Genomic DNA, 22,116 nt, shown 5'->3' on the forward strand with positions numbered 1-22,116 from the left:
TTTTGTGCAAGAAATTTTACCACACACTTTTTTATTCAGTTCAATGAAAACGGGGAAGTCTGTCTTCGCGTTTTTTTTAGTTTTTCCTTCTTTTTTTTCCTCGCGCAATCAGGTAACCCAAATAGCACCAAAATTATAAAGGAATAAATCAAACAAGTCTTTGCAGTTGAGATAAAAACAGTTTTTTTAAAGTTTCCAAATCTTATGAAAAACCGGTTTGAAGTGTTATGTTCAACCTAATTTCGAGCAAATAAAGCAAGCGTGCAGGCTTATAATGAAAATAATTTCAAGTATCATTCCTAGAAAAAACGTTTTCGCAATTTTGCTTGGGTCATTTTTCTGTAAGATGCAAAAGAATTTGAAAAAATGATCAAAATGTTTAATGTTTTTTCTGTTTTTATGAAGAAAAAAAATGATGTCAAATGTGCCAATTAACTATTAATGTCAAATTTCTAGGATTTTTTTAAAAATGTTACAGCCACTACGAACTAAAAAAAACGACGCAATTTGAAAAAATGACGTTGTTTTTTTGGTCTCAGTTTTTTGTGCTATTTGTGCAGCAACCGGCTTTCTTTGAGTTTATATCTATTTATTGAAAAATTCAAAAAATTGTGTTTTTTGTCTGTGGGTTACGTTAAAATCAGGTTTTTGGAGGATTAAAAACGCCTGAAATTCAGAAAAAGTGGACTTCGACCTCTTTTTTTGGAGACATTTATTTACCTTCATTCCACACTCAGTTACTTTGTTGAGCGAGGCTCTTTAATGCGACTCAAGGCCATTTTTTGCTTCTAATTTTCTCACGTGGTACCAGTATTGCAGTCGAAAGTAGTCATGTTGAGGTATACCTGAAGCTAGAGGTCAAGTGAGAGCTCGTCCTCGCACACTATCACAATTGTAACAAGGATAGCCGGCTACTGTGCAAGCAGCACAGAATGTTCCGACCACAGTCTTATGAAAATACAAAAACGTTTTCTCCAATTGGTGTCAATTTTTTTTCTGCTTGTTGTGATTAAAAAAACTTGATCGAAAACACAAAACTAAGGCATATTCGAGAGTCATAGTAAAATAAGTCAATTGGAAAACAGTTTTGAATAAAAATGATTAGAAAAACGAAAAAAATTTTTTTTTATATTTCAAAAAAATTTTAAACATTTTTTGCAAGATTTTTTAAATAACTTTCAAGTTTCTGATTCCAAGTTTTCACGGCTTAAATTCAGTTTAAATAAGCTATTGCATTTACTAACTACCTTACTAACTAGCTCGAAATTAGACCAAAAATAAAAAACTTCAAACCGGTTTTTCTCAACACTGTGAAAACTTTTAAAGTTTTAAAATGTTTTTCGAATCACAACTGAAATGGTTTTTATATGATATATCACTCAACCCTGTTCGATTATTAAGTGTGGTAGCTGATTTTGCGTGGAAAACAAAGAGCAAAAAAAAACTACAATACACCCGAACACAAAGTTCCTCCCAATTTTCAATGGTCGGAACAAAAACTAAAGTTGTCCCTTTAAGTTGAACTTAGGCAAAAGTCAAGTTGCAGTTTTGTGGGGCGCCTCATTTTTCATCTGTTTGTTTTATTATTCTGACGCTTTGCCTCTTATGTCCCAATGATGTCATAATAATTCAATTTTGTCTGTAAATATGCAGTCTTACATCTAAAAAATTTTTTAAATAAATCACTGATTAATAATTGAATTTTTACTGTTTCATCAACGTTTATAGAAGTTTAGAAGTTCAAAAAGAAAAATAAGGAGTATAAGTGTTCAAGCAGAAAATTCCAAAATAAAGGAAAAAAATTTCCTTAAAATTGCGACAGGTACCCCAAGATTCCAAAAGAATCAGTAGAACTTTTAAGACTAAGTTTTCTGCTAGTTTTCGTCAAACTCTTGAAAAATCTTGAAGAAAGTAGTACGTAGTTGGAGATCCTTGATTTTAATATTTCAATCAAACACACTAGCGTTTTTTAATAATATGTATTACGGCAACTCAAAATTTTGAAGAAACAGCAGTTCTTTGCCAGGGTTGCCTGGATTTCAGAAGATGGAAGGAAGCCGTAGCGCGGCATTCTCTCAAGTGAAGAAAATTTAATATTTTGTTAAAAAATATGATATAAGAAAAATCAATACTACAGAAAAAATTATTACAGTTGAAATTATTACTCTTTTGATGAAATCTAAGTCACAATAATAATGAAGCAGCAGACTCAATTAAACTTTACTATCAGATCTCGTATTTATAAGAAAAATAATCGTTCATGATTTTCTTGGCAAAAATCGATTTAAAAAAACCTATGAGACATAGATGCTCGTGAATCAACAATATTGATTCTTTTTCTAAATCAATGTTAGTTTGTGAGGATCTTAATTGATGTTTTCAATTTGATGCTGTATTTTTTTGGTGTGTCATGCTATGATTTCATATGATGTCGTGCGTTTAAATGAGTTCGTCCTCCAATCACATTGAGGTTGAGTTTAGTCGTTTAAATTGGGTCCATGCTGGTTCGTTTGGACAGATGTGCGGGGGAGGGGTTGATTTAGAGTGCCTGGTAGTTGCCCTGTCGGTTCTGATGCCATCTGCCGATGAAATAGGCGATGAGGGTGAGGACAATGAGTCCGGCCAGCACACATCCCACAATGATCGGCACCAGACTGCTCCCTTCCTCGTCCAGGTCACAAGTTATGGCTGGAAAATAACAGCTAATTTGGGAAAACAAACGATCAAAGTTTGGGTCTTTTCTGTTTTACGGCCCAAAAACAATTCTATTAGCTGTTTTGAATGTTTGATCATGATGCTCAAATCTGATTGGTTGAGCCTAATGTCAGCGAAAAGAAATCTGGGTTTTCAATGAAAACAGAAGCTGAATTATTAGTTTGATAATTTTGGGCGTATAACAGAAAATAATCGTTTTTTTTTTAATTTTAAATTAACTTTAACAACAAACCTTACACTTTTCAAAATGTAAAAGTTTGTGTTTCGGCGTTAGAATTGCCAATCAGTTAAGTTGTTCAAATTCAATATAAATTTTATAAAAACAATATTCATTACGTGCGCCCCCCCCCCCCCCCCCGCGCCATGTTCGCTGCGGAAAAATGTCTCCCTTGTTATCCATTTTTTCTCTTGCACTCATCTCGTTTCAAAGCATTTTATTGAGCCTCGACAAAAATGACGACTGAAATTCCTTAAAAGAAGAAAAAAGGTTAGCTAATTAAGTTTATTTGTACCCTTAACTTCCAATTTTTCCTTCAGTTGAGTTACCTTTAACCAATCAGATTTGAGCAATTTATCAGATGTTCAACGCAGCAGAAAAAAAAGAATAGAAAACTCAACAGCGAATCCAATCAATGAGAGGTATACCTGTGTCGAATTCGGCCGTGTCCTTCTCTGATGAGATCTGGAACGCCTGTACCTGGTAGTCTTGCAGATTCACACCCAGAGTAATATTCACCAAGGAGTCCAGCACATCCACTGTCTGCAGGTGTTCACACTTGTAGGAGGAGTCCCCACTCACCTCGAACAGAGACAGACTCGAGTTGCCCGCCTCCACCACTAAAATAATTTAAATGAAAACAAAAGAAAAAAAAACTTTTTTTTTGCTCTCACGAAGTTTTTAATTGAATTTTATAGTAGTTTTTATCAATAAAAATATAATGCTGTTATCACTTTTTGAGGGAAAATTCGAAATTACTTGACGATAAGTGTTGTAAAGTTAGAACAGAATCTTTTTTCGTTTTTGAAATCAATCATTTTGTGAAAAATTATTGACTACTAAAAACGAAAAAAGGATTCTGTTCTAGCTTACAGCACTTATTCGTCAAGTAAACACGTTTTCAAACTTTCCCTCAAACGGAGAGAGCAAATCATATTTTTATTGGCTAAAACTGAAATAAAATTTTGTTCATAACTGCGTAAGAGCAGAAATGAAAGTATAAGTTTTTTGGAACATATTGAAAGATTTGCCTCTGGATTCCAGTGACCTACAGACACCAAAATGTGCGCCTATCCTGTGCACAGTTTGGCCATTGTAATGGTTGTTTTCGAACAATTTTGTAACTATAAAGATGGTTACACGAAGTTATACATTTGTCTTAAACTGGCTTAACGAATAAATTAATCATCAGTTTGGTGTAGCTGATTATAGTTCAAACTATTTCTACAATAACAAAAACAAAATCATTAGGGAGAAGTTACTATAGCAACTACTAGTGCTTACTTGTGTGGTTCAAGCGCACGTGCTTTCCATCTGGGAAATAATTTTCCCCCATGTAGAAACTCAGAGTGATTCCCGTGACCTTGTACTCGATGTCCCACTTGTCCTGCTCATCCAGGTTGCACGAGACCGTCTTGTCACCTTTGTTCTCAGTCACAGTGAACACCTGACAGCAGATCATTTCTAACAAGTTTGTTCCTCATTCTTTGCAATGTAAAGCACACAATTAGTCAAAAGGCAAAAACGACGTACTCAATACGTGAATCTCAATGATATAGATTGTCCCCAACTGCAATCTTAAAAACATATCACAACACTGCTTCCGAACTCAACACACTGGATGACAAAGTGGCTGGTTCTAATCAAAGTGACAGACAGCTCCAAAGGAGACAAAAAAATCAAAATTCAAGATCAATTATTCAAAGTAAAGTTATACAAAATATACTTAGGAAAATTTCCCTCTGCTTAGTAACTGTAAATCATAATTTAAAGTTAGAGAAAACTGATATCTGATTTGAGTTTAAAACTGTAGGTCAACCTTCTGCCTGGGTGTTTAATTTTAATAGTCTTTCCCCCGGATCGAATCCTCACGTCTATCCTCAGATGTTGTCTCGTACTCCTTCTCCTTCTTTCTCTCCTCTCAAACGTTTTTGTCGAGCATCAGCCCTCCGAAATTAAAGACCGCCGTACGTATATGTGAAATTTTTTGCAATTATTTTTTGTACGAACCTTGTGATTCTCGACTCGAATGAAAAACCAAGGGCTGTTTTATTGACCGTCCACCTTTTTTTCCGCTGCTTGCTGCGTCCTCCTCCGCGGGTCAATCTATCCCGGCTTCCTCGCCTAGCCTTCCTCTGGTCTGTTTGCCTCCTTTTCTTTTTCCCGTTACATTTTTTTTTTCGATGCCGCAGTTATAATTGTCGTTTCATTCCGTCAATCCCAAAACTTGTACAGTTTTTAGCCGGACGCCGTTTTTTTGTCTTGTTTCCTCTCGCAGGCGAACTAGGCCTGCTCGCTGCTCTTCTTCTTGTTGTTGTTGTTGAATATGATATACGTCAGCGGGGAATGCTTTTTGGCAATGTCCTCGCTGCCAACGTTAACGTCTCGGTCGGGTATCGGGTAAGAAAGTCAAGGTCGGTGTTGATGGTTCCAAATAACTCCTGTCTAGTAGCTGCGGTGTCAGGGCAGTCTAGCCGGTGTTCAACAGTGTCTCTATCTTGGTTCCATCGTCTACATGAGGGGTCTATCGTCCGGTCCATCAGTTTCTTGTACGCTGAGAAGGCCATGCAGTTTTGATTGCCCCGTTTTGATCGTGCTTGACAGGCCTCAAAAAATCATTACCTCGCCTCTATTCCACATGGCAAAAATTTGGGTTCGAAAGCCAACGCCGTGACACAGTTTTCATCCAGTTAGCCAATCGCCTGCGTTGTGCGTGAAATTTCAAGTTTACTGACTCGTTCTTCTGTCACACCGCTTTTTCTAATTCAAAAACCGTTATCTAGTGCAATAATATGTTTGGACTCCATTTGACTGTTTTATCTATAAGTCAATTCCTATTGTTTTTTGATCTTCAATCCTTTGGAGCAAAAATTCCGTCCTCCTGCTTGGCAATTTCGCTGAGCCTTTGGTGACAGCGCTTGCGCCGTCGGCGCCAAGCTGTCCTCCTTTTCGTTTGACCAGCTAGTCCTCTGTTAACTTCCGTGGCTGCTTAATGTGTTCAACATCGTACTCCTCAGCCGATTGTTCATTACTTTTGGTCCACACTGGGCGTGGACAACAGCCAGTACGAGGATCTTGAATATCTAAGAAGGCAGATTTTTTACTCAACTTTTCATTCCAACGTATAATTTGAAGTGACGGTTCTTTCGTTAAGTTCCTTAGTACCGTGTTAGTTTCGCAGCTGTGGTGAGCTTCGCTTGGCGACGCTTTTACTGTTGCGTTAGGTGGCAACCTGAGAACGCCAAGTGTGCATTCCAGCATTTGTTTTAAGTTTTCGCGCCCTTCTTCTTTTGCGTATTTGCTTTCTTCCGTTTTTCACAAACATCAAACATTGGCATGGGATGACAGTCATTACTAGATTTGGAAAATCACGCCGTCGGAAAAGTCTCTCCTGCGAACGCCGGTGAAATCAAAATACAAAGTTGGTTTTCACATCGCTGCTTCTAGATTTTATCGCTTTGAGCTGGCGTCCACCAATTCAATTTCCGAGCTGATCGACCTCGTGATCTTTAGATATTGACAAAATGTATTATTTGGTTTCTTTATATTGAAGATCAAGTAGGACCTAAAACTTGAGCAATATGGAGATTTTGTCTCATTTTTACCTGACTCACTTAAGTCGTTATCTGTTATGGTTTAGAGTACTTTAGCGCCTCTTCATCCGTTGCACTACGAAACGCGAAGTATCGCCTTCTGGTTGGCTGAATTTGCAGCGCATTACTTTCCGCCTTCAATCGACGTCATTTTAGCCTCGTATTTGCCTAATGCACGCTTCATTGGCTCAAACATCAATCCTAATGATAAAGAAATTAAGGCAATATTATATCTTCTGGCGGCCTTTTAACGTTTGAAGAAACGAGGTGTCTTTGATAGATTCCAATTTTGTCATTGAGAAAAACTTATCGTAAACACTAACCAGCAATGCTTCACCCACGAGGTGTCTAGACAAAAAATCCGCAATCCAGATTTTTGCCGAATGAGTGCTTTATCATCCGTCGCAACTGTTAAATGTCTTCCAAAGATGTAATTTCTAAAACATTGTCTTTGATAGATTCCAATTTTGTCATGGTGAAAAATTTATTTTAAGCACTAACAAGCGATGCTTCACAAACGAGGTGTCCAGACAAAAATTCCGATATCCCGATTTTTGCCGAATGAGTGCTTTTTTATCCGTCGCAACTGTTAAATGTCTTCCAAAGATGTAATTTCTATTAATTTCTGTTAATTTCATTCGGCCCCCCACACATCACTCAGCATCTCTAATTCATTTTTCGAATAATTTTTTTTCTCCGCCGCGTTTCGGAACCTGGAGGCTAACGAAAATGGCCTCTAACTTTTCGTGCTAATATGTGCGAGAACCGCGCTCAGGCCGTTCTGGCTCTGATTGCATACAATCCAACAATCCTTGCAAACGCCAAAGTGTTTTAATTCATCAATGATTGCAACCCTCTTTTTGAGGTTCGCGAATGCTGATTGGCAGCCAGTTTTCCATATGCATTCGTTTCTCTTACTGAGCATAGTACTTAAGGGCCCCGAATAATTGGCTAAGGCCGGTAAAAAATTTCGCAGGCTAAGGGTTGACCCCATGAACGATTTTAACAGCAAGGGGGTGTTTTCGGTGGGTTCAACACATTGATGGGCTCCGTATATCTGACAACCGGCGTAATGCATGAGTGCGTATTGCAATGGCCCAACCATTCACACTTCTTTTTTTCGCAAAAACTCAATTTTTTTTGCAATTTTAGAGTCTTAGTATCTTTATCCAGCTTTTTCGAAATCAATTGGATGTGTTCAACTATGAAACCTCCTCATATTTTTAGGAAATCATCTTTGAAAGCATGCGGGCACAGGAAACCAATGAAAATTGCATCATTTACCCGTTGTAATTCCGCGGGCAATCATTAGACCATAGAAACCCGTTTCAAATCTGTACGGTTTTTTGAATATTTTTTGGCTTTTGGCAAATGCCAATGTACGTCTGTTAGGTCCATCATTGTGAAAATTACTTCCCCGGATAATGCTGTTTCCAATCTTTTGCGCAGCGATGTCTATGAACTCCTCGATGTTTGGAATTTTTTATTTTATCTTATGAACTTGCTTAGTTCTCTTGATTCTAAAATATGTATCTGAACGTTCTTCCAATTTTTCTAAATGGCCTTGTTTCAATACATTAATGATTTTTTATCCACCTAACCCTGAAGGGTGATTGGTACTCTTCTGCCTTTTTGTTGCACCGGAGTTTGATTCTTCAAGAATTCCTCTTGGATTTTATCGTTACGTATGCGCTCAATCCTGTTAAACACATTACTGAATGGCTTGCTGAAATGTTTTTGTTCGTCATCCAGCCCTGCTCCTTGTTCGTTCTGCGCGAGTTGCCCGTAGATGTTCTTTATTCCCTCGTTCACCGGTGCTTGGGACAGCTTGAGTCCCAGTGCTGTCATTATGTTCTTCCCGATAATTTAAGTTCTGCACCCCTCATTTAAGGTAAAAGCAGCTTCGATCAACCATTCTTTGGAGCAGAGCGTCGCCTTCATCTCAACCAATAATTTCAGTGGATTTGTCCAATCATCCCGGAACTGGCCGTCATCTGTATCAATTGGTGTCAATCGCACTCACTGGGCACCAAAAGTATGTTTAAGTTTCCCGATAAGGAGATTAGATATCGTCGAACTGCTGTCGATCCACATGGCATCACCGTGATAGGACCTATGCGGTATCTTTTGGTGACTTTCCGTACCCAACACGTGCGTTCTTGAAGCCCTGATTTTTAAAACAAATTGTGAGTTGCTTTTGTTGCCTTTGGTACGCAAATTAAACCGCGCCGCCAACTCGTTGAGTACTGAGTGAAACATCTCCAACGATTCCCAATTGTGTTTCTTCCTTGACAATAACTGGTACGTCTCGAACGTTTTGTTACGTTTTTTTTCTAAATACATCCTCAAACGCGTCCATTAGCCTCGGTTATCGTATATTTGCAAGGTCTCGCCCAAAAATAAGTACAGGTTCGAAAATAGGGTTTGCTCTGCCTCCAAACGGCTTTTCTTAAGTATGCCCGCCGATAGTTCCGTAATTTGTGCTGCCGTCATTTTTTTGGCGTAAAAAATGATGTGGGGTTGAATCCATGTTTTGCAATTATTCCCCAAGTAAAGCGGGTTATCCAGTGCTCCCACAGCACTGGTGCCTCCGTGCATTTACTCGGCCAGAATGCTGTAATTCCTTAAGGACTTTTCCCCGTTCCCGCGCCGTTTCCTGCTTGCTGTGCCATAACAAACATGTAACAGCCATTAAAACACAAAAAATATATATAACAAGAGAAACTAACCAAGCGTCTCAATAAACAGAAGTGAGTCGAGTGAGGGGTAGCGGGTGTAATTTGGGGTAGGACTAATGACCGAACAACTACTTGCTCTCTGTTATTGTTACCATGCGCTTTTCTCTACTGTCTTACCGCGTTAGTTTTCGACTGGCCGTCATACACACCGTCTTAAACGAGGCAGCCCAATCGCAATAAGACACGCTCTCTGTAAAATCTGAATAAACTTGCTTGCAGCGTTAAGAAAAAGCATCAGTCGTATTCTCACTTATTTGGTCAAAAATATCCTTCATCTCGAAAATATGACGAACAGTAGCGATTTTTACTGCGAAGCCGACTAATTCACCTGAAACTGTTCTCTAGTTGGCGGAACCAGTCACTTTGCTTCAAACAGAATTCTGAGAAGATATTCTGGCCTGGAAGTAATATTCTTTGGAACTGCTTCTATGGACGAAGCCAACTAAGTCTTCCAACAAAAGGTTCTGGCTAGTGTGTATTGGTCTCTTGGATTGCCATTGAAAATCCTCATTGAGAACATCAAAGTAACATTTGCGTAAAATTGCTCTTCTGTGAGGTTCTGTAGATTTTCAAAGTTCCTTTCGAAAAATAAATAGGTGTAAATAGATAAGCTGCTTTCAGCAAAAAAGGGGTTCCAGTCTGTTTGGATCTACAATAGCGGGTGCGGACAATCTGTCTTTCAAGCAATACTCTACCGAAGAAATCATTTAACCTAATATCTCATCTGTCATTAATTGAGAACCTCGGCGCGAGATTCTTAGTATCCTCTTAGACCTCTCAGTATCTCGGCGCGAGATTCTTGCTTTCGTTTTTGGTTCAATTCCTTGGTTTCAGTTTGCAGCTTTTTTTCTGCATTTTACCCATATCCAATCAAGAAAGTCTATCTTGTACTACGTTGTAAGATCATCTCAATAGACAGACAAGAGGTATTGCATAGCACAAAAGCAAGAAAAAAATTGACGTACAATTTTGTTGAGGTTTTTATGGTTTAATTGAGGCTTCTAAAAACGTTAATTCAGCGTGTATAATCGAGGTATTTCGATGCTGTAAACCGGGTCCGAACCTCGCCTAGGAAAATCTGAAAAATTGTTTCCCAATAAAAAGAGTATCTACTTGAAGTAATAACATACAATCCGACATTTTCTGCAGTTTTGTCAGCAGAACCGTTGGCTATACTTTTTCATACTGATTGTGTTAAATCCGCATGTAGCAATTGAATGTTTTAATTACGAACATTGATTTAAAGTCGCCTTAACTTTGATACTGTTTTGTAATCCTTGATAAAAATTCATTGGTGCATCTTTTTAGATTATCTTGCAAAAGAAACATCCTCTATTGTCCAGGCCGAGGTGCGCGACATAATTGGCGACTGAAAATGCTCCAGCTAAAGGGTATCGCTGGACCAAAGTTCTGCAGTCGCACAGAGGTTTCTCGGCCGCGACTTGCCCATTTTGAGTCGCGACGGTAGCATCTTATTGATTTTGGGTAGCGATGGTCGCGACTTAAGTCGCGTACCTCGGCCCGTGCGACTAGTGTCGCTCTCGTCTACTCACCATGCTGAACTCCCACTCCTCCTCGGGCTTAGTGTTGTCGGCCACCCACGTACAGTTGAGTGAGATGCTATCGCAGTCCGACGAATCATAAGCACCACTGCAGCTTGCGTTTCCAGGCATGTTCACTTCTGCGTCCAGTTCATCCTCGGTAGAGTTCTAAACGAACAGTTTTAGGGCATGGTAACATGGTAAATAGTTAAACTAATAACTAATGAAATGATACGGATTTTCAACGAATAAAAAGTACTGCCTCTAAACGGGCAGATCTAGGATTTTCATGAGGAGGGGGGGGGGGGGGTCAAAAAAAATTCCGAGCTCTCCTAAAGCACTAAAAAGACCCTGTTTTTGAAAAACTTTTTGCCAAAAAATCGCGTGTTTTTGACGTGCGCTTCCCCTTTAAAATCAAAAGTAGCAAATATAGGCGCCTTTAGAAAAATTTTAGTTTCCGTCTCAAAATGAATATCTCAAATTGGTACAAAAACCGCAATAAAGTGGTTTCATTGAGGACTGCTTTTTTTGTGATACTAAAAAAGTTTGATTTTCGTTTGAAAAATTTACTTTTTTCACGTTTTTCCTATCTTTGAATTGCATTACTTGCTTTGTGGCCCAGAAAAGGCTTTGATTGTGCAAAAAGCAAAGATTGAGAACAGAACACAGATTGTCGCTTTCTCAGCCGATCAATTTTTGGTAAGATTCTTACTTTATATGGAATGGTGAAGGATGCCTCGAACTCTGCATACAGATAGGTAAAGCCGGCATCATTCTGACTAGAAACCTGTACTTTGCCCAAAGCGCTCGGAACCTGAACACAATCAAGAACAATCAGATATATTTTTGTTCAATCACGAAATATGATTTGTTTAATTTTTGTTCTCACAAATTCGGTCACTGGGTCTATTTCGCTGTCTTGGTCCGATTTTACACTCGTGAATGAGAGGACACACAACACCAGCAGAGACAAAGCTGAAAAAACAAGATCATAACTGCCACGATAACTCATCTGCAGCAAGAGTAAAGTCATACAATACAAGTTCTAAAAATAGTAAATAACAAACAGTATATAACAAAAAATACATTGATATAACAGTGCTCCAATTACAAGAGTTTTAATATCCCCGCTTCGATTGTCTTGTCCAACACAGAAAAAAAAACAGTTTTGAAGTTTTGAAATTGAGAAAAAAACGCGATATGACGAGCTTAGTGAGAAAATTTTGGTTTTACAACTTTTTAGTTGCTTAATTGCTATCCATAAGCGCAGATAGCAATTAAAAATTTGCAAAACCTAAAAACGCTTTTACGAAAATTCGTAATTTCCCGGTTTTTTGTTTTTTTTTCTCTTTTTTCATACATTTTATGGTATATCGGTGAAGACAATTGTAGCAGAGTTTATTAAATTTATTGTAATCGAAGAACATTTATATCTTTGTCTCTACTGAAAGTCTATTTATAATCAGATGGCCTATGTATAATACGAGATCAGTCACACAAAGAGTTATAATTTCTCAAATCTTTTTTCTACAGTTTGATCAAAATAGATTTTAACAGCTACAAAAAGTCAATACTCAAACGCTACCAAAGGAGCGTTCATTCGTGAAACTTTCAAACGTGCCGCTGGCTTAATGGTGGCCACTAAAAACGTACCTATATAATAAACTATAGCTATCTGCACATCTAGGAACTTTCTCCGTCCAAGCTCTCTTAGCACTTTTAGAAATATATGCTCTCTTAATAAGGTGTTTCAAGACCAATTTAAAAAAAACTGAGAGCCAATCTACTAATGAACTATAAGACCTGCCCAGCTCATCATTCCTCTATCATACGATATAACTAAAAACACAAATTTTACCGTCATAGCCATCCTGGCTACTTAAAGCTACCATATTATTTTAAAAAAAACTGTTTTAGGGAAGTGATTTTTTGCTTAGGTTGAGAATGGTCAACAAAGGGAAAGAGCCAGAATAAGCTTCAATTACTTCTAACGAACAAACTATGATCATATTCCTTCTTGATGAACAGTAATTGAAAGATGCAACTCTGAAGCACGGGAAAATTTTGGATGAACGCTTAGAGTTCAATTTCACCAAAAATATAGATAAATATGTTCTTCGATTTTTAAAAAGAACTGGCGGCAAAAACTGTGTTCAATACAAACAAAATATGACCGAATTTTTGGAAAAAGAGAAAACTAATAGCTCTCTTTACAAAGCCAAACTTTTTCTTGTCTGGAAGGAGCTTTGACGGAGATTCGTCAAGATCGTTTTTTTCTTCAGACAAATTTTGACTTTTCAACTAGTCGTTTTTGACAGTTTTTCTATATCATTCAAAAAAACATTGCTATCCTGAGCTTAAAATTAAAAAGATAATTCACTCGTTCTATTTTGCGGTAGAATTTTTTTATTGCAACATGATGGACATAATCAATTTGAGGCAAGCGAAAAATTTGATGATTGAAAGTAATTTGCGGATTTTTTCCACTTGTTGCCATTATTGTTATCCCACAGTTCAAGAGGGCTATAAATTTTTGCTTCAAGATTTTTTGTCCGCCTCTAAGAAAACTTGTTCCCGTCACTAAAGTTTTTGTAACTTTCAATTTTACTCTTTCGGGCTTGTATTTTTTTTCACGCGAAATTTTGGTTGGAAGAAAAATTTCCGTTCATTTTGTTCCACTGTGCTCAGTTCATTCAGCACGTTTGCTATAGCGCAAATAGATCGGGGTGACTAATTCAGGCAACTTTAATGTTAGGCGATATAAAAAAAACTGTTTGTATCAAGACAAAGCCCTGAATGTTCCCACTGCTCATGAATTGGTCTTGAATAAATTTTGGTCTATGAAATATTGACAAACTACAAATTTCATGCTGATAATACCAAAATGTTAAAAATTGAGTCAATTTAAATTGAAACGAATGCCTCAATTCAGTTTGGAACGATTATGAGTGCGGATAGTTTTCCCAGCATAAATAATTTGCATTGTGAAACAAATGTTCAAAGTACTATTCCAGCGGCCAAGCCGCACATTATTCTAGTGAAAGCATACTCGCCTGGCAATCCGAAGGTTGCCGGTTTGATGCCCACAAGCAGTTAACTTTTTTGATTTTGGTCTGAATAAAATCACCACCCCGGGTGAAAATGCGACTTATTTGTGAAGAAAATTACATGTTTGGCAAATTTTGTGGAGTGACTCTTTCAAACAATTTTAATGAGAAATTCCTCGAATTTATTGTTTTGTCAACAAAAACTGCGCATTATAATTTTAATTTTGCCAAAAAGAATTTTGGTCTGAGATTGTTGTCTCGTGCTGAAAAACTGATCACAGTAAAGCAAAATGAAACGCATTTTTTCAACTGACCAGTATTGCGAGTGAAATAAGTTCACAGTTAGAAAAGAATAAACCTGAACAACAGAGAGAATACAAAACATAAAAGACTAGAACAATTTTTTTTAGAGGCGGAAGTTTTCATTTTACTTTTTTTTGGCCTTGTTAAGCACACTTTTCGATTCGCTGAAAATTTTATTGCAGAACATATAACGCATTTTCCCCTGTAATTGACTAAAAGTAGTTAGAGATTAAAAAATCAAAATGGTCTAAAAACGTTTTTTTGATGAATCAATTGAAATTTTTCTAAAATTATTTGGCGATATCTGTTTTTTTTTTTCATAAAGAAAGTTGTTTTAAATTGGTTTAGATTAAACTGGCGTTATCCTGAGAAGCTACAAACATGATAAGGATGCCATCAATTGAAAGTTTCTGCTATATAAAACGGCTGTTTTGATCTTTTAATTCAAACGTTTTTTTTGCAACAAAATTCTTGATTATGAAAACTTCCTGATAGAATTTTGTATTCCTTTAAATTATTCAGATTTCGCTGACTAAATGATCTAGAAACATAATCCTGGTTCAATAAAAATATAATGAGATGCTAAAAATAAATTAATGCTTCGAGCTTTTTTTAAATCAGAAATTTTATCATTAAACAATTTTATTAGTGTGGAGCATTTGAAAAACCTGACGACAAATTTGACAGGAATTTCTTTTCGCGAAAGAAAAAGATTTTGAAATTTCTGCACGTGTTTTTAGACAGAACAAAAAGTCGATGAAATATATTGCGTCTATCCGGGTAAAATATAGGACAACAAAAAATGACTTACCTTTGATTTGCGATGACGCCATTTGAGGCTGATTATTCGAAGACTTGAAGGTTTTAAGATTCTGAATAGCTGACTTCTAAAAACCTTATTCAAATGGTAGTTTCAGTTCAAAATTGTACAGAAACAAAGGCGATAAAGTGCGTTCGAAACTAAGACAAAAAGAAAACAAGAATAATCAAAATTTGTTCTAAACAAACTTCAAACTAGTCAAAAATGACAAGCTCTATCAAAATGTATGCTTTCTCAAAGCAAGTTCATCGATTTAAGATAGGTTGAGCTCTTATAATGTAGCAGTGTTAAATAGTTAAAGAGTTTTACATTTGCAAATTCTGAATAACTTGGATAGATTTTATATATTCACGTGCTTTTGCAAATAAATGGTACGTTTTGGGCGAATGCTTTGAGCAATGTTCGAGGTTAAATATTAACCAAATCATTGGCAAATGTCACAACATCCTGTCTTGCGTCACAGCTCAAACTTAACTACAATAAACCATTTTAATGCTTGAAAGTCCTAGGATAGATAAAAATAATGTACAGCATTCAACTAGGTTTTTTATTTACTTGTAAAAAACGAGGTAAAAAAGCAGATACTCTGAATTTGTAATTAATTTTCTTTGTGCAGACTTTTATAGGAAATTAAAAGCTACGGAACGAAACGTAATCGCTTAAACTGAACTAAATAAAGCGCTATTTAAAACGCAAACATTGATAAAAAATTGCTCATTTATCTTCATGGAGGCCTAATAAAAAAAATAAAAACTGTTTTGGGATCTCTTTAACTATTTTTTTCCTTTGTTACCCAGTAACGATTTGCCACTTTCTATAATGAATTAACTCAACGGTTAAGCATTATGTGAATTTTGTATTTAGCAACGAATATCGCCCAGGTGTGGGGGGATTCTGTAAAAGGAGCGATAGGTATACTTTGATGCTTAACATTCGATTTGTATTAAAAAAGAGATAAAAACACCTCAAAAAATCTTCCGATGCGAAAATAATTTAAATAAAATCTCAAGTTGAGATATATGTATATATTCGGCGTCCCGAGCGACGAAATTAGTCAAATAGGTTTCGGTGTCAGTCGTGAGCGTGAGCTTAATTGTTTATTGTGAGATCCGAGTTCAAAATACACATCCAAACACAATCGCTCTGAAGAATTTTATGATAAAAAGACTAATATAATTGGCCTACATAACTCTGCTGTTTCTTAAGTTGACATATCGCGTTATTGCCTAGACTTGCCGTACAATTTATAAAAGTGTGAACAAATCCTCAAAGTCAGCTTCAAATCTCAGTTAAGTTTAGCTGAAGGCTGAATTGACTTGATGGATAATGAACTAATTTAGTAAGAAAATTGAACTCTAGCTTTTGCAAACGCTTCTGCTACCTTTCGTAACTAACAAAACCTAGATGAAGCTTCGAATTTCTTAATTCTTTCTCTCGGTTTTCATGTGGCCCTGTTCATTTTTGCAGCAGTTTGCCATTTAAAACTATAAAGCTAAAATAATTTTTTCCTGAAAATCTCGGTAAAACAGGAAAAAGATTGATACAGAAGCTCCGAACGTATTTACCGCGGTAAAACACTTGAAAAAAATGCACATTTTTGTTAATTAGGGGAGAGGAACTGATTTTTGAAAATCATTTGTGATCTCTAACATTTGATGACTTTATCCCACAATAACCACATGTGCAAGTTATAGCCCCATAATAATAAAAATAACAGTGATGGACGAGGGCATAGTTTTTTGTTACAAGGACTGTTAGGGGGACTAGAAAAGAGCTCATTCAATATTAATATGAATAAAGCTGAATTTATAGTAGCAACCAAAGAGGTTGTTCCCGACTTCCAGTTTTTCCAAAAACTATTTAAGCTTTTGTTGGTTTCTGCAAATTTGCCAGACACATGTCAGTATCCATGAGCAAATGTTTTCCAGATTAGACTTTTTCACAAAATAGTTTTTGTGCAACTCACCGATTACATTCTTCGGATGTTCTGTTTCTTCAACCCATTTTTTGTGCTACTGTATTTGCTAAGAATGTATCTCTTGTCTAAAAATAGCTTTTTTGTTTTTGCTTTGAGAAATTTTGCGTTTTACAAAAGCAAATTTTGCGGTTCCGTGTTTTGTCCCAACTTGCATTGAATTTGAACGAAAGATTCTACTTCGATGTTGTATCTGCATTTGATTCTGGTGACAAACACTGAAAGAACAAACTTTTCAGACAATAAGGAGAATGGCTAAAAAATACTAAACTAAGTCCCTAGCCGAATCTCAGAACAATTTTTGCACAAAAATATAGTAGCAAAATGATCGAGTCAACTGAAGCTGGCGACTTTTTTTAAGGTCAGTCACTGAAAGTTACCCGCAAGACGCTGTTCTTAAGAACTTTTTGCTTGAAAACTCATTTGCTTAAGTAGAAGTAAAACAAAAGTAGCCCCTTGAAGTTTCTTTTATACAACTTTTATGTTTTTTGATACATACTGAAAAAAAAACCTCAAACCTATAAGTTTTTTTTCCTTGAAGTGGTGTGGAAGAAAATTAAGGTATTATATGATTTTAACATATCCGAAACTTTAGCCTTTGCTATTTCAAAACATGAAAAAAAAAATTCAGAGAACCATATAATGTAGTGAGAACTCTGTTGGTTTTTTGATTCGACCACTGAAAATGGGAGCAACTTTGTAATCAGACGTGTTCTTAAATTTTGTTTTTCACGCCAAATCAGGTATTACAAATAATCATCGAAATGAGTCAAGTGACTTATCACATTGAAGCCTTTTGTAACTTTTGAAGCTTATGAAACTTTTGAGAGAAACGCAATCGGGTAACATTCGTAGAATAAGAATTCGGATTAAAAAATTTGAATTTCATCTAGGGGAAAATGGGTTGTGGAAGCTTCATTTAAAGCATCCTTGGCAATAAACGTTTTCTTAAAAAAATGTATAAAATTATTGCGCAAATGAATCAATTCTTTTGGAAATTTGTTCATTTTTTGTTTTACATTTGTTGAAGACAACCGTTGTCAGTTTTGCTTTGCCTAATTTTTTTTGAGTTTTTACGCGTTTAATTTTTTTTTTGAGTTTTTACGCGTTTGTACAGTTTTCATACTAGTTTGAAATCACAGCACTCACAAAAAATGACACTAAACTCTAGAATAATAAAAAAAACGTCTTTTCTGGTAGTTCAAACTTATTCAAATGAATCATTATCTGAAACAATCGAAACGAAACAAATGCTTTAAAAAAAATTCTTCAATAAAATGGTTTTGATGCAACCATTATGTAAAAAAAACACAAAAAAAATTATATTCATTTTTTTTTAGCTTCAAAATTTTTTAATAACTAGATTTGAGCTACAAATTTTTTCAATTTGATATAATTGAGGTTCCATGTCATTGTTCCGACGATTTGAACAATGGGCAGAAACTTTGTATTAGTGTGTGTTTCAGTTTTGTTCTTTTGTTTTCCACGCAAAATCAGCCTCCACAAATAATCATGGGAATGGGTTGAGTCATATACAGATTTATACATTTTCAGTCGTGGTTCGAACAACATAAAAATTTTCAAGTTTTTCTGAGTGTCGAGAAAAGCTTGTTTATGAAATTTTGATTTTTCGTCTCATTTTGAGCGAGTAGAGCAAGCGAGCAGGCTTACTATAGCTCAGTTCATTAGTTTAATAGCAGCCGTAAAAAATAAGTTTTAGTTATTAATTTTTTTGAGTCTTTTAGCGCTGTTTTGGAATCAAGATTTTTTTTGTGTACGATTTTTTTGGTTTTTCTTATAAATTTCTTAATCATTTTTCCACACAGTGTGTTTCAATGAAAATCAACAAGCCTGTGCTTAACTTTTTTCAGTGGAATCCAATTTTAAATACAATTTTTTTGCTGAGCAAATTATTATAATATAATTTTAATTTATGGATAACTGCTTGCTATAATATTTTCTATAATTTTATGTGCATCTTTTTGATCCGTTTTTCAAAAATTTAGAAAAAAAATTCTGATCAGATTTTGGTTTCCTTTTTTGGCATTCATACGGGTTAAACTTATTGCGCAATTTTTTTTCTCTGTCATCAGCAGAATTTTGCAACAAAATTTTTTAAATCTGATATAATCAAATTTTTTATGGACTTTTTCCGATCACTTAAAAACTGGGGAGGAACATTGTATTCGGGTGTGTTAATTTTTTTTGTTTTCTACGCAAAATCAGTATGCACAAAAGCAGTATGACTTGACTTTTTTTGTTTTATATAAATTTTTTTTCATGTATATTGGATTTCACTGAAAGTGAATGAGCTTATTTGCTTAATTTTTTTCAGTGGAATCCAATATATACTACATTTTCTGAGAAAATATTTATTAATAAATAACTTTAGTTTATGGAAAATTGCTTGCTTCAAAACACTTTTATAACTTTCTGAACTTATGGAATTGTCTGAAAATTAATCAAAATTTTGATCAATTTTTGGATTTCATTGTTTTGACGGCATTCGTCATATGGAGTTATAAAGATTTCGCAATAAGTCATCATTAGAGTATAGCTCCAAAAATTTTTTAGTTTGATATTTTATAAAATTTCATGTCATTGTTCCGATCATTTGCAAAATGGGGATGAACATTGTATTGGGGTGTTTTAGGTTTTGTATTTTTTTGTTTTGCTCGCACTACTTGCATCCACACATAATCACCGGATTCATTTGAGTGATACATTAAATGCCTTTCAGTCGTGTTTGAACGCCATTAAATTTTTTTCAGAAAAACTGGCCTCGAGAAAAATCGATTTGAAATTTCTGCTTTTTCGTCTAAATTCGAGCGGGTAAATTAAGCGAGCAAGCTCACGATAACTTATCTTAATAGCTTTCTGAAAAAGTTTGATTTTTTTTGTTTTTGCAGTCATTTTACGGCAAAATTTGTTTTCAAAATTTCATACTTTATTATGACTTTCGATTATTCCGAAGCTCTACTTTTTCGTCCTTTTTTTATCACACTACGCAAAAAAAAACTACAATTAAACTTTTTTGTTTTTTTTTTCTGAGACTATGGTGGAAACATTATGTGCTCCTTGCACAGTAGACGGCTATCCTTGTTTATCAGATAAATTTATTTTCCCAATCATTTTTAAAACAAAAGTTGTTGAAAATTTAATCAATAATAGTTACCGATAACTACTCCCCTGGCTCACATTATTTTTTGAACACAAGACCATATTATTACGGATTGCATTTTTTTATGCCAAGAAAATATGTAGATATTTAAATTTTGCGAAATTCGCACAACTTTGATCAAGTTTTCCTATATTAATTTTTGGTTTTAAGACTCAAAACAAGCATTCCAAAGTCGAAACAAAATGAGTGCTGGTCCTCATCTCGAGGCGGATCAAGATTGTCGCATGGGAGAGAGAGAATTTTTAAATGAAAATGTTTGAGTGCTGGTTGCACCATAAATTGATGTTTCGATTGCATAAACATTCGCATAAATGTACTAAGGATACCGTTTCTTAGTGGTTTTGACAAGTTATATTGTAAACAAGTATAGATTAGTAAAATATGTAAATAATTTATTTTATACCTACGATGGCTTTAAAAGCCAAAGAAACATGTCTTTGATCTGCTAATGGATCCATCAGAGGGAAGGATGTCGAAAAATTGGTAACTTGGCCGAAACGCAGAAACAATTTTAAGGCTAGCATGCCAAAAATACACATCTCAAGCGGTCGAGCTGCAGCATCACTGATAGGTTTTTAAGAAAATGGATATAGGGCATTTATTTTTTCGTTTTTTTCCTCAAATGAATGGTTTTGAGCAGTTCCCATTTTTGACAAGGAGAAAAATCGCAATCCATGTTTTCTTTTAACAATTTTTTCCTAAGATGGTGATTAAATTTATCATTTGTCAAAACAAAAAAATTGCCTGAAATCAACTGTGAAGAATAGAACAAAAAAATTCAAAGAAAAGGCAAGATTGCAATCGTGCTTTCTTTTTAACGAAGTAATTAATTTGTTTCCTGTTTTGCGTTTCGGACCAAAGAAGTAGTTGAAATTGGAAACAAAAATCTTTTGTTGCTCTAATCAAATGTTCCCAGTACGTCCTTAATCTAAGAAGAAGCTTTGATTGAAATTTCTATCACTAAAATCAGCCGCTCTCCAAACGATTCAAAATAGGTAAGTTTCAATTGTTTTCAATATTTCGATAAAATATTTTTTCTTTAACGTTGGAAAATCGCAGAAAACTTGATCAGAAAACTGAGATTCGAAATAAATAAGAGAAGTAAATTGTTTTGTTTTCGAATTTTTCCAGTTTCTGAAGATGAGGCTGAAAAGGATTCCAATATTGCTACCGTAAGACGAATTGCCCTAAAGGAATATTCTAAATTTTGCAAACTTCACCCCCGATATAAGAGCTTATCTCAGTTCTCATATATGATTTTTATCATGAATGAGACAACTTTCGGCTGATTCAAATGCTTCGCATATTTAGCTTTTAAGTCGCATGGTTTAGTTAACTACATAAAGCACTTCCTTAACGAGGCATACTCCTTAGAAGAATTTTTTCCTCTTGTTTGAACTCCAATTGATTGCAATTTATTGCCAATCAGAAACGTCACGTCGTCAAAGTCTTTTTCAACGTCACGTCGGAAACAGCGATCATAATATTCACATTTTCAAATAGGTTTTCCATGCAACCTAAGAACAAATAATCAACTGAAAACCTAAAGAAAACGACAGCTGAAATAGCTCTGAAATAGCTCTGACTCAAGGTTTGTCAAAATTTTATAGTTTTTCAATTATATTTTGTTTTGTAACTTGAATGAAGGACGGCCTCTCTATTCTTAACGCCTCTTTGAAGCAATTAAAGGTTAAAATCAGCATCTAATATAGCGTGATGCAAAAAACTTTTCACTTTTCGATAGTAGTTTACGTGTATCTCTGGTTGAAAACATTCAAGTTTTTTCAAACTTTTTGTGAAATACTAGTTATGCATATTAAAGCAATCTCATTATACTACCTAGCCTACGAAGCAATTTACAATTATTGTAAATACTATCGAGAAAGGGCAAGAAACTTAACTTCAGGAATAGCTAAGATTATTTTCTTTTCTTTTGTTTTCCACGCAAACTCAATTATCACAAATAACCATTAGAATGGACCGAGT

General features: G+C 35.3%; 1 protein-coding gene across 2 annotated transcripts; it reads right to left on the reverse strand.

Annotated features, from left to right (window-relative positions):
• Positions 1 to 1,911: 1,911 nt before the first annotated feature.
• On the reverse strand, positions 1,912 to 15,361 carry LOC134839096 (uncharacterized). Of its 2 annotated transcripts, none has more exons than XM_063854525.1 (7): positions 14,966 to 15,361; positions 11,694 to 11,779; positions 11,517 to 11,618; positions 10,817 to 10,972; positions 4,217 to 4,379; positions 3,361 to 3,552; positions 1,912 to 2,688 (listed from the first exon to the last, which is right to left on the reverse strand). In XM_063854525.1, the coding sequence occupies exons 1-7, from the start codon at positions 14,985 to 14,987 to the stop codon at positions 2,540 to 2,542; spliced, it is 870 nt and encodes a 289-aa protein (XP_063710595.1). In that variant the 5' UTR covers positions 14,988 to 15,361; the 3' UTR covers positions 1,912 to 2,539. The 2 variants fall into 2 exon arrangements, with proteins under 2 accessions (XP_063710595.1, XP_063710594.1); XM_063854524.1 differs by lacking the exon at positions 14,966 to 15,361 and adding an exon at positions 12,230 to 12,296 and having other exon boundaries at positions 11,694 to 11,849.
• Between the last annotated feature and the right edge of the window lie 6,755 nt (positions 15,362 to 22,116).

Source organism: Symsagittifera roscoffensis, chromosome 2 (genome assembly GCF_963678635.1).
Source record: "Symsagittifera roscoffensis chromosome 2, txSymRosc1.1, whole genome shotgun sequence".
In the NCBI taxonomy this organism is placed as follows: domain Eukaryota; kingdom Metazoa; phylum Xenacoelomorpha; order Acoela; family Convolutidae; genus Symsagittifera; species Symsagittifera roscoffensis.

Excerpts from the sequence above, each read along its gene's own strand:
- LOC134839096 (XM_063854524.1), bottom strand. The coding sequence starts at position 11,837 with ATGACTTTACTCTTGCTGCAGATGAGTTATCGTGGCAGTTATGATCTT. Across the intron at positions 10,973-11,516 it reads CCTTCACCATTCCATATAAA|AACTCTACCGAGGATGAACT; the intron begins GTAAGAATCTTA and ends CTGTTCGTTTAG. Across the intron at positions 2,689-3,360 it reads CACGGCCGAATTCGACACAG|CCATAACTTGTGACCTGGAC; the intron begins GTATACCTCTCA and ends GTTATTTTCCAG.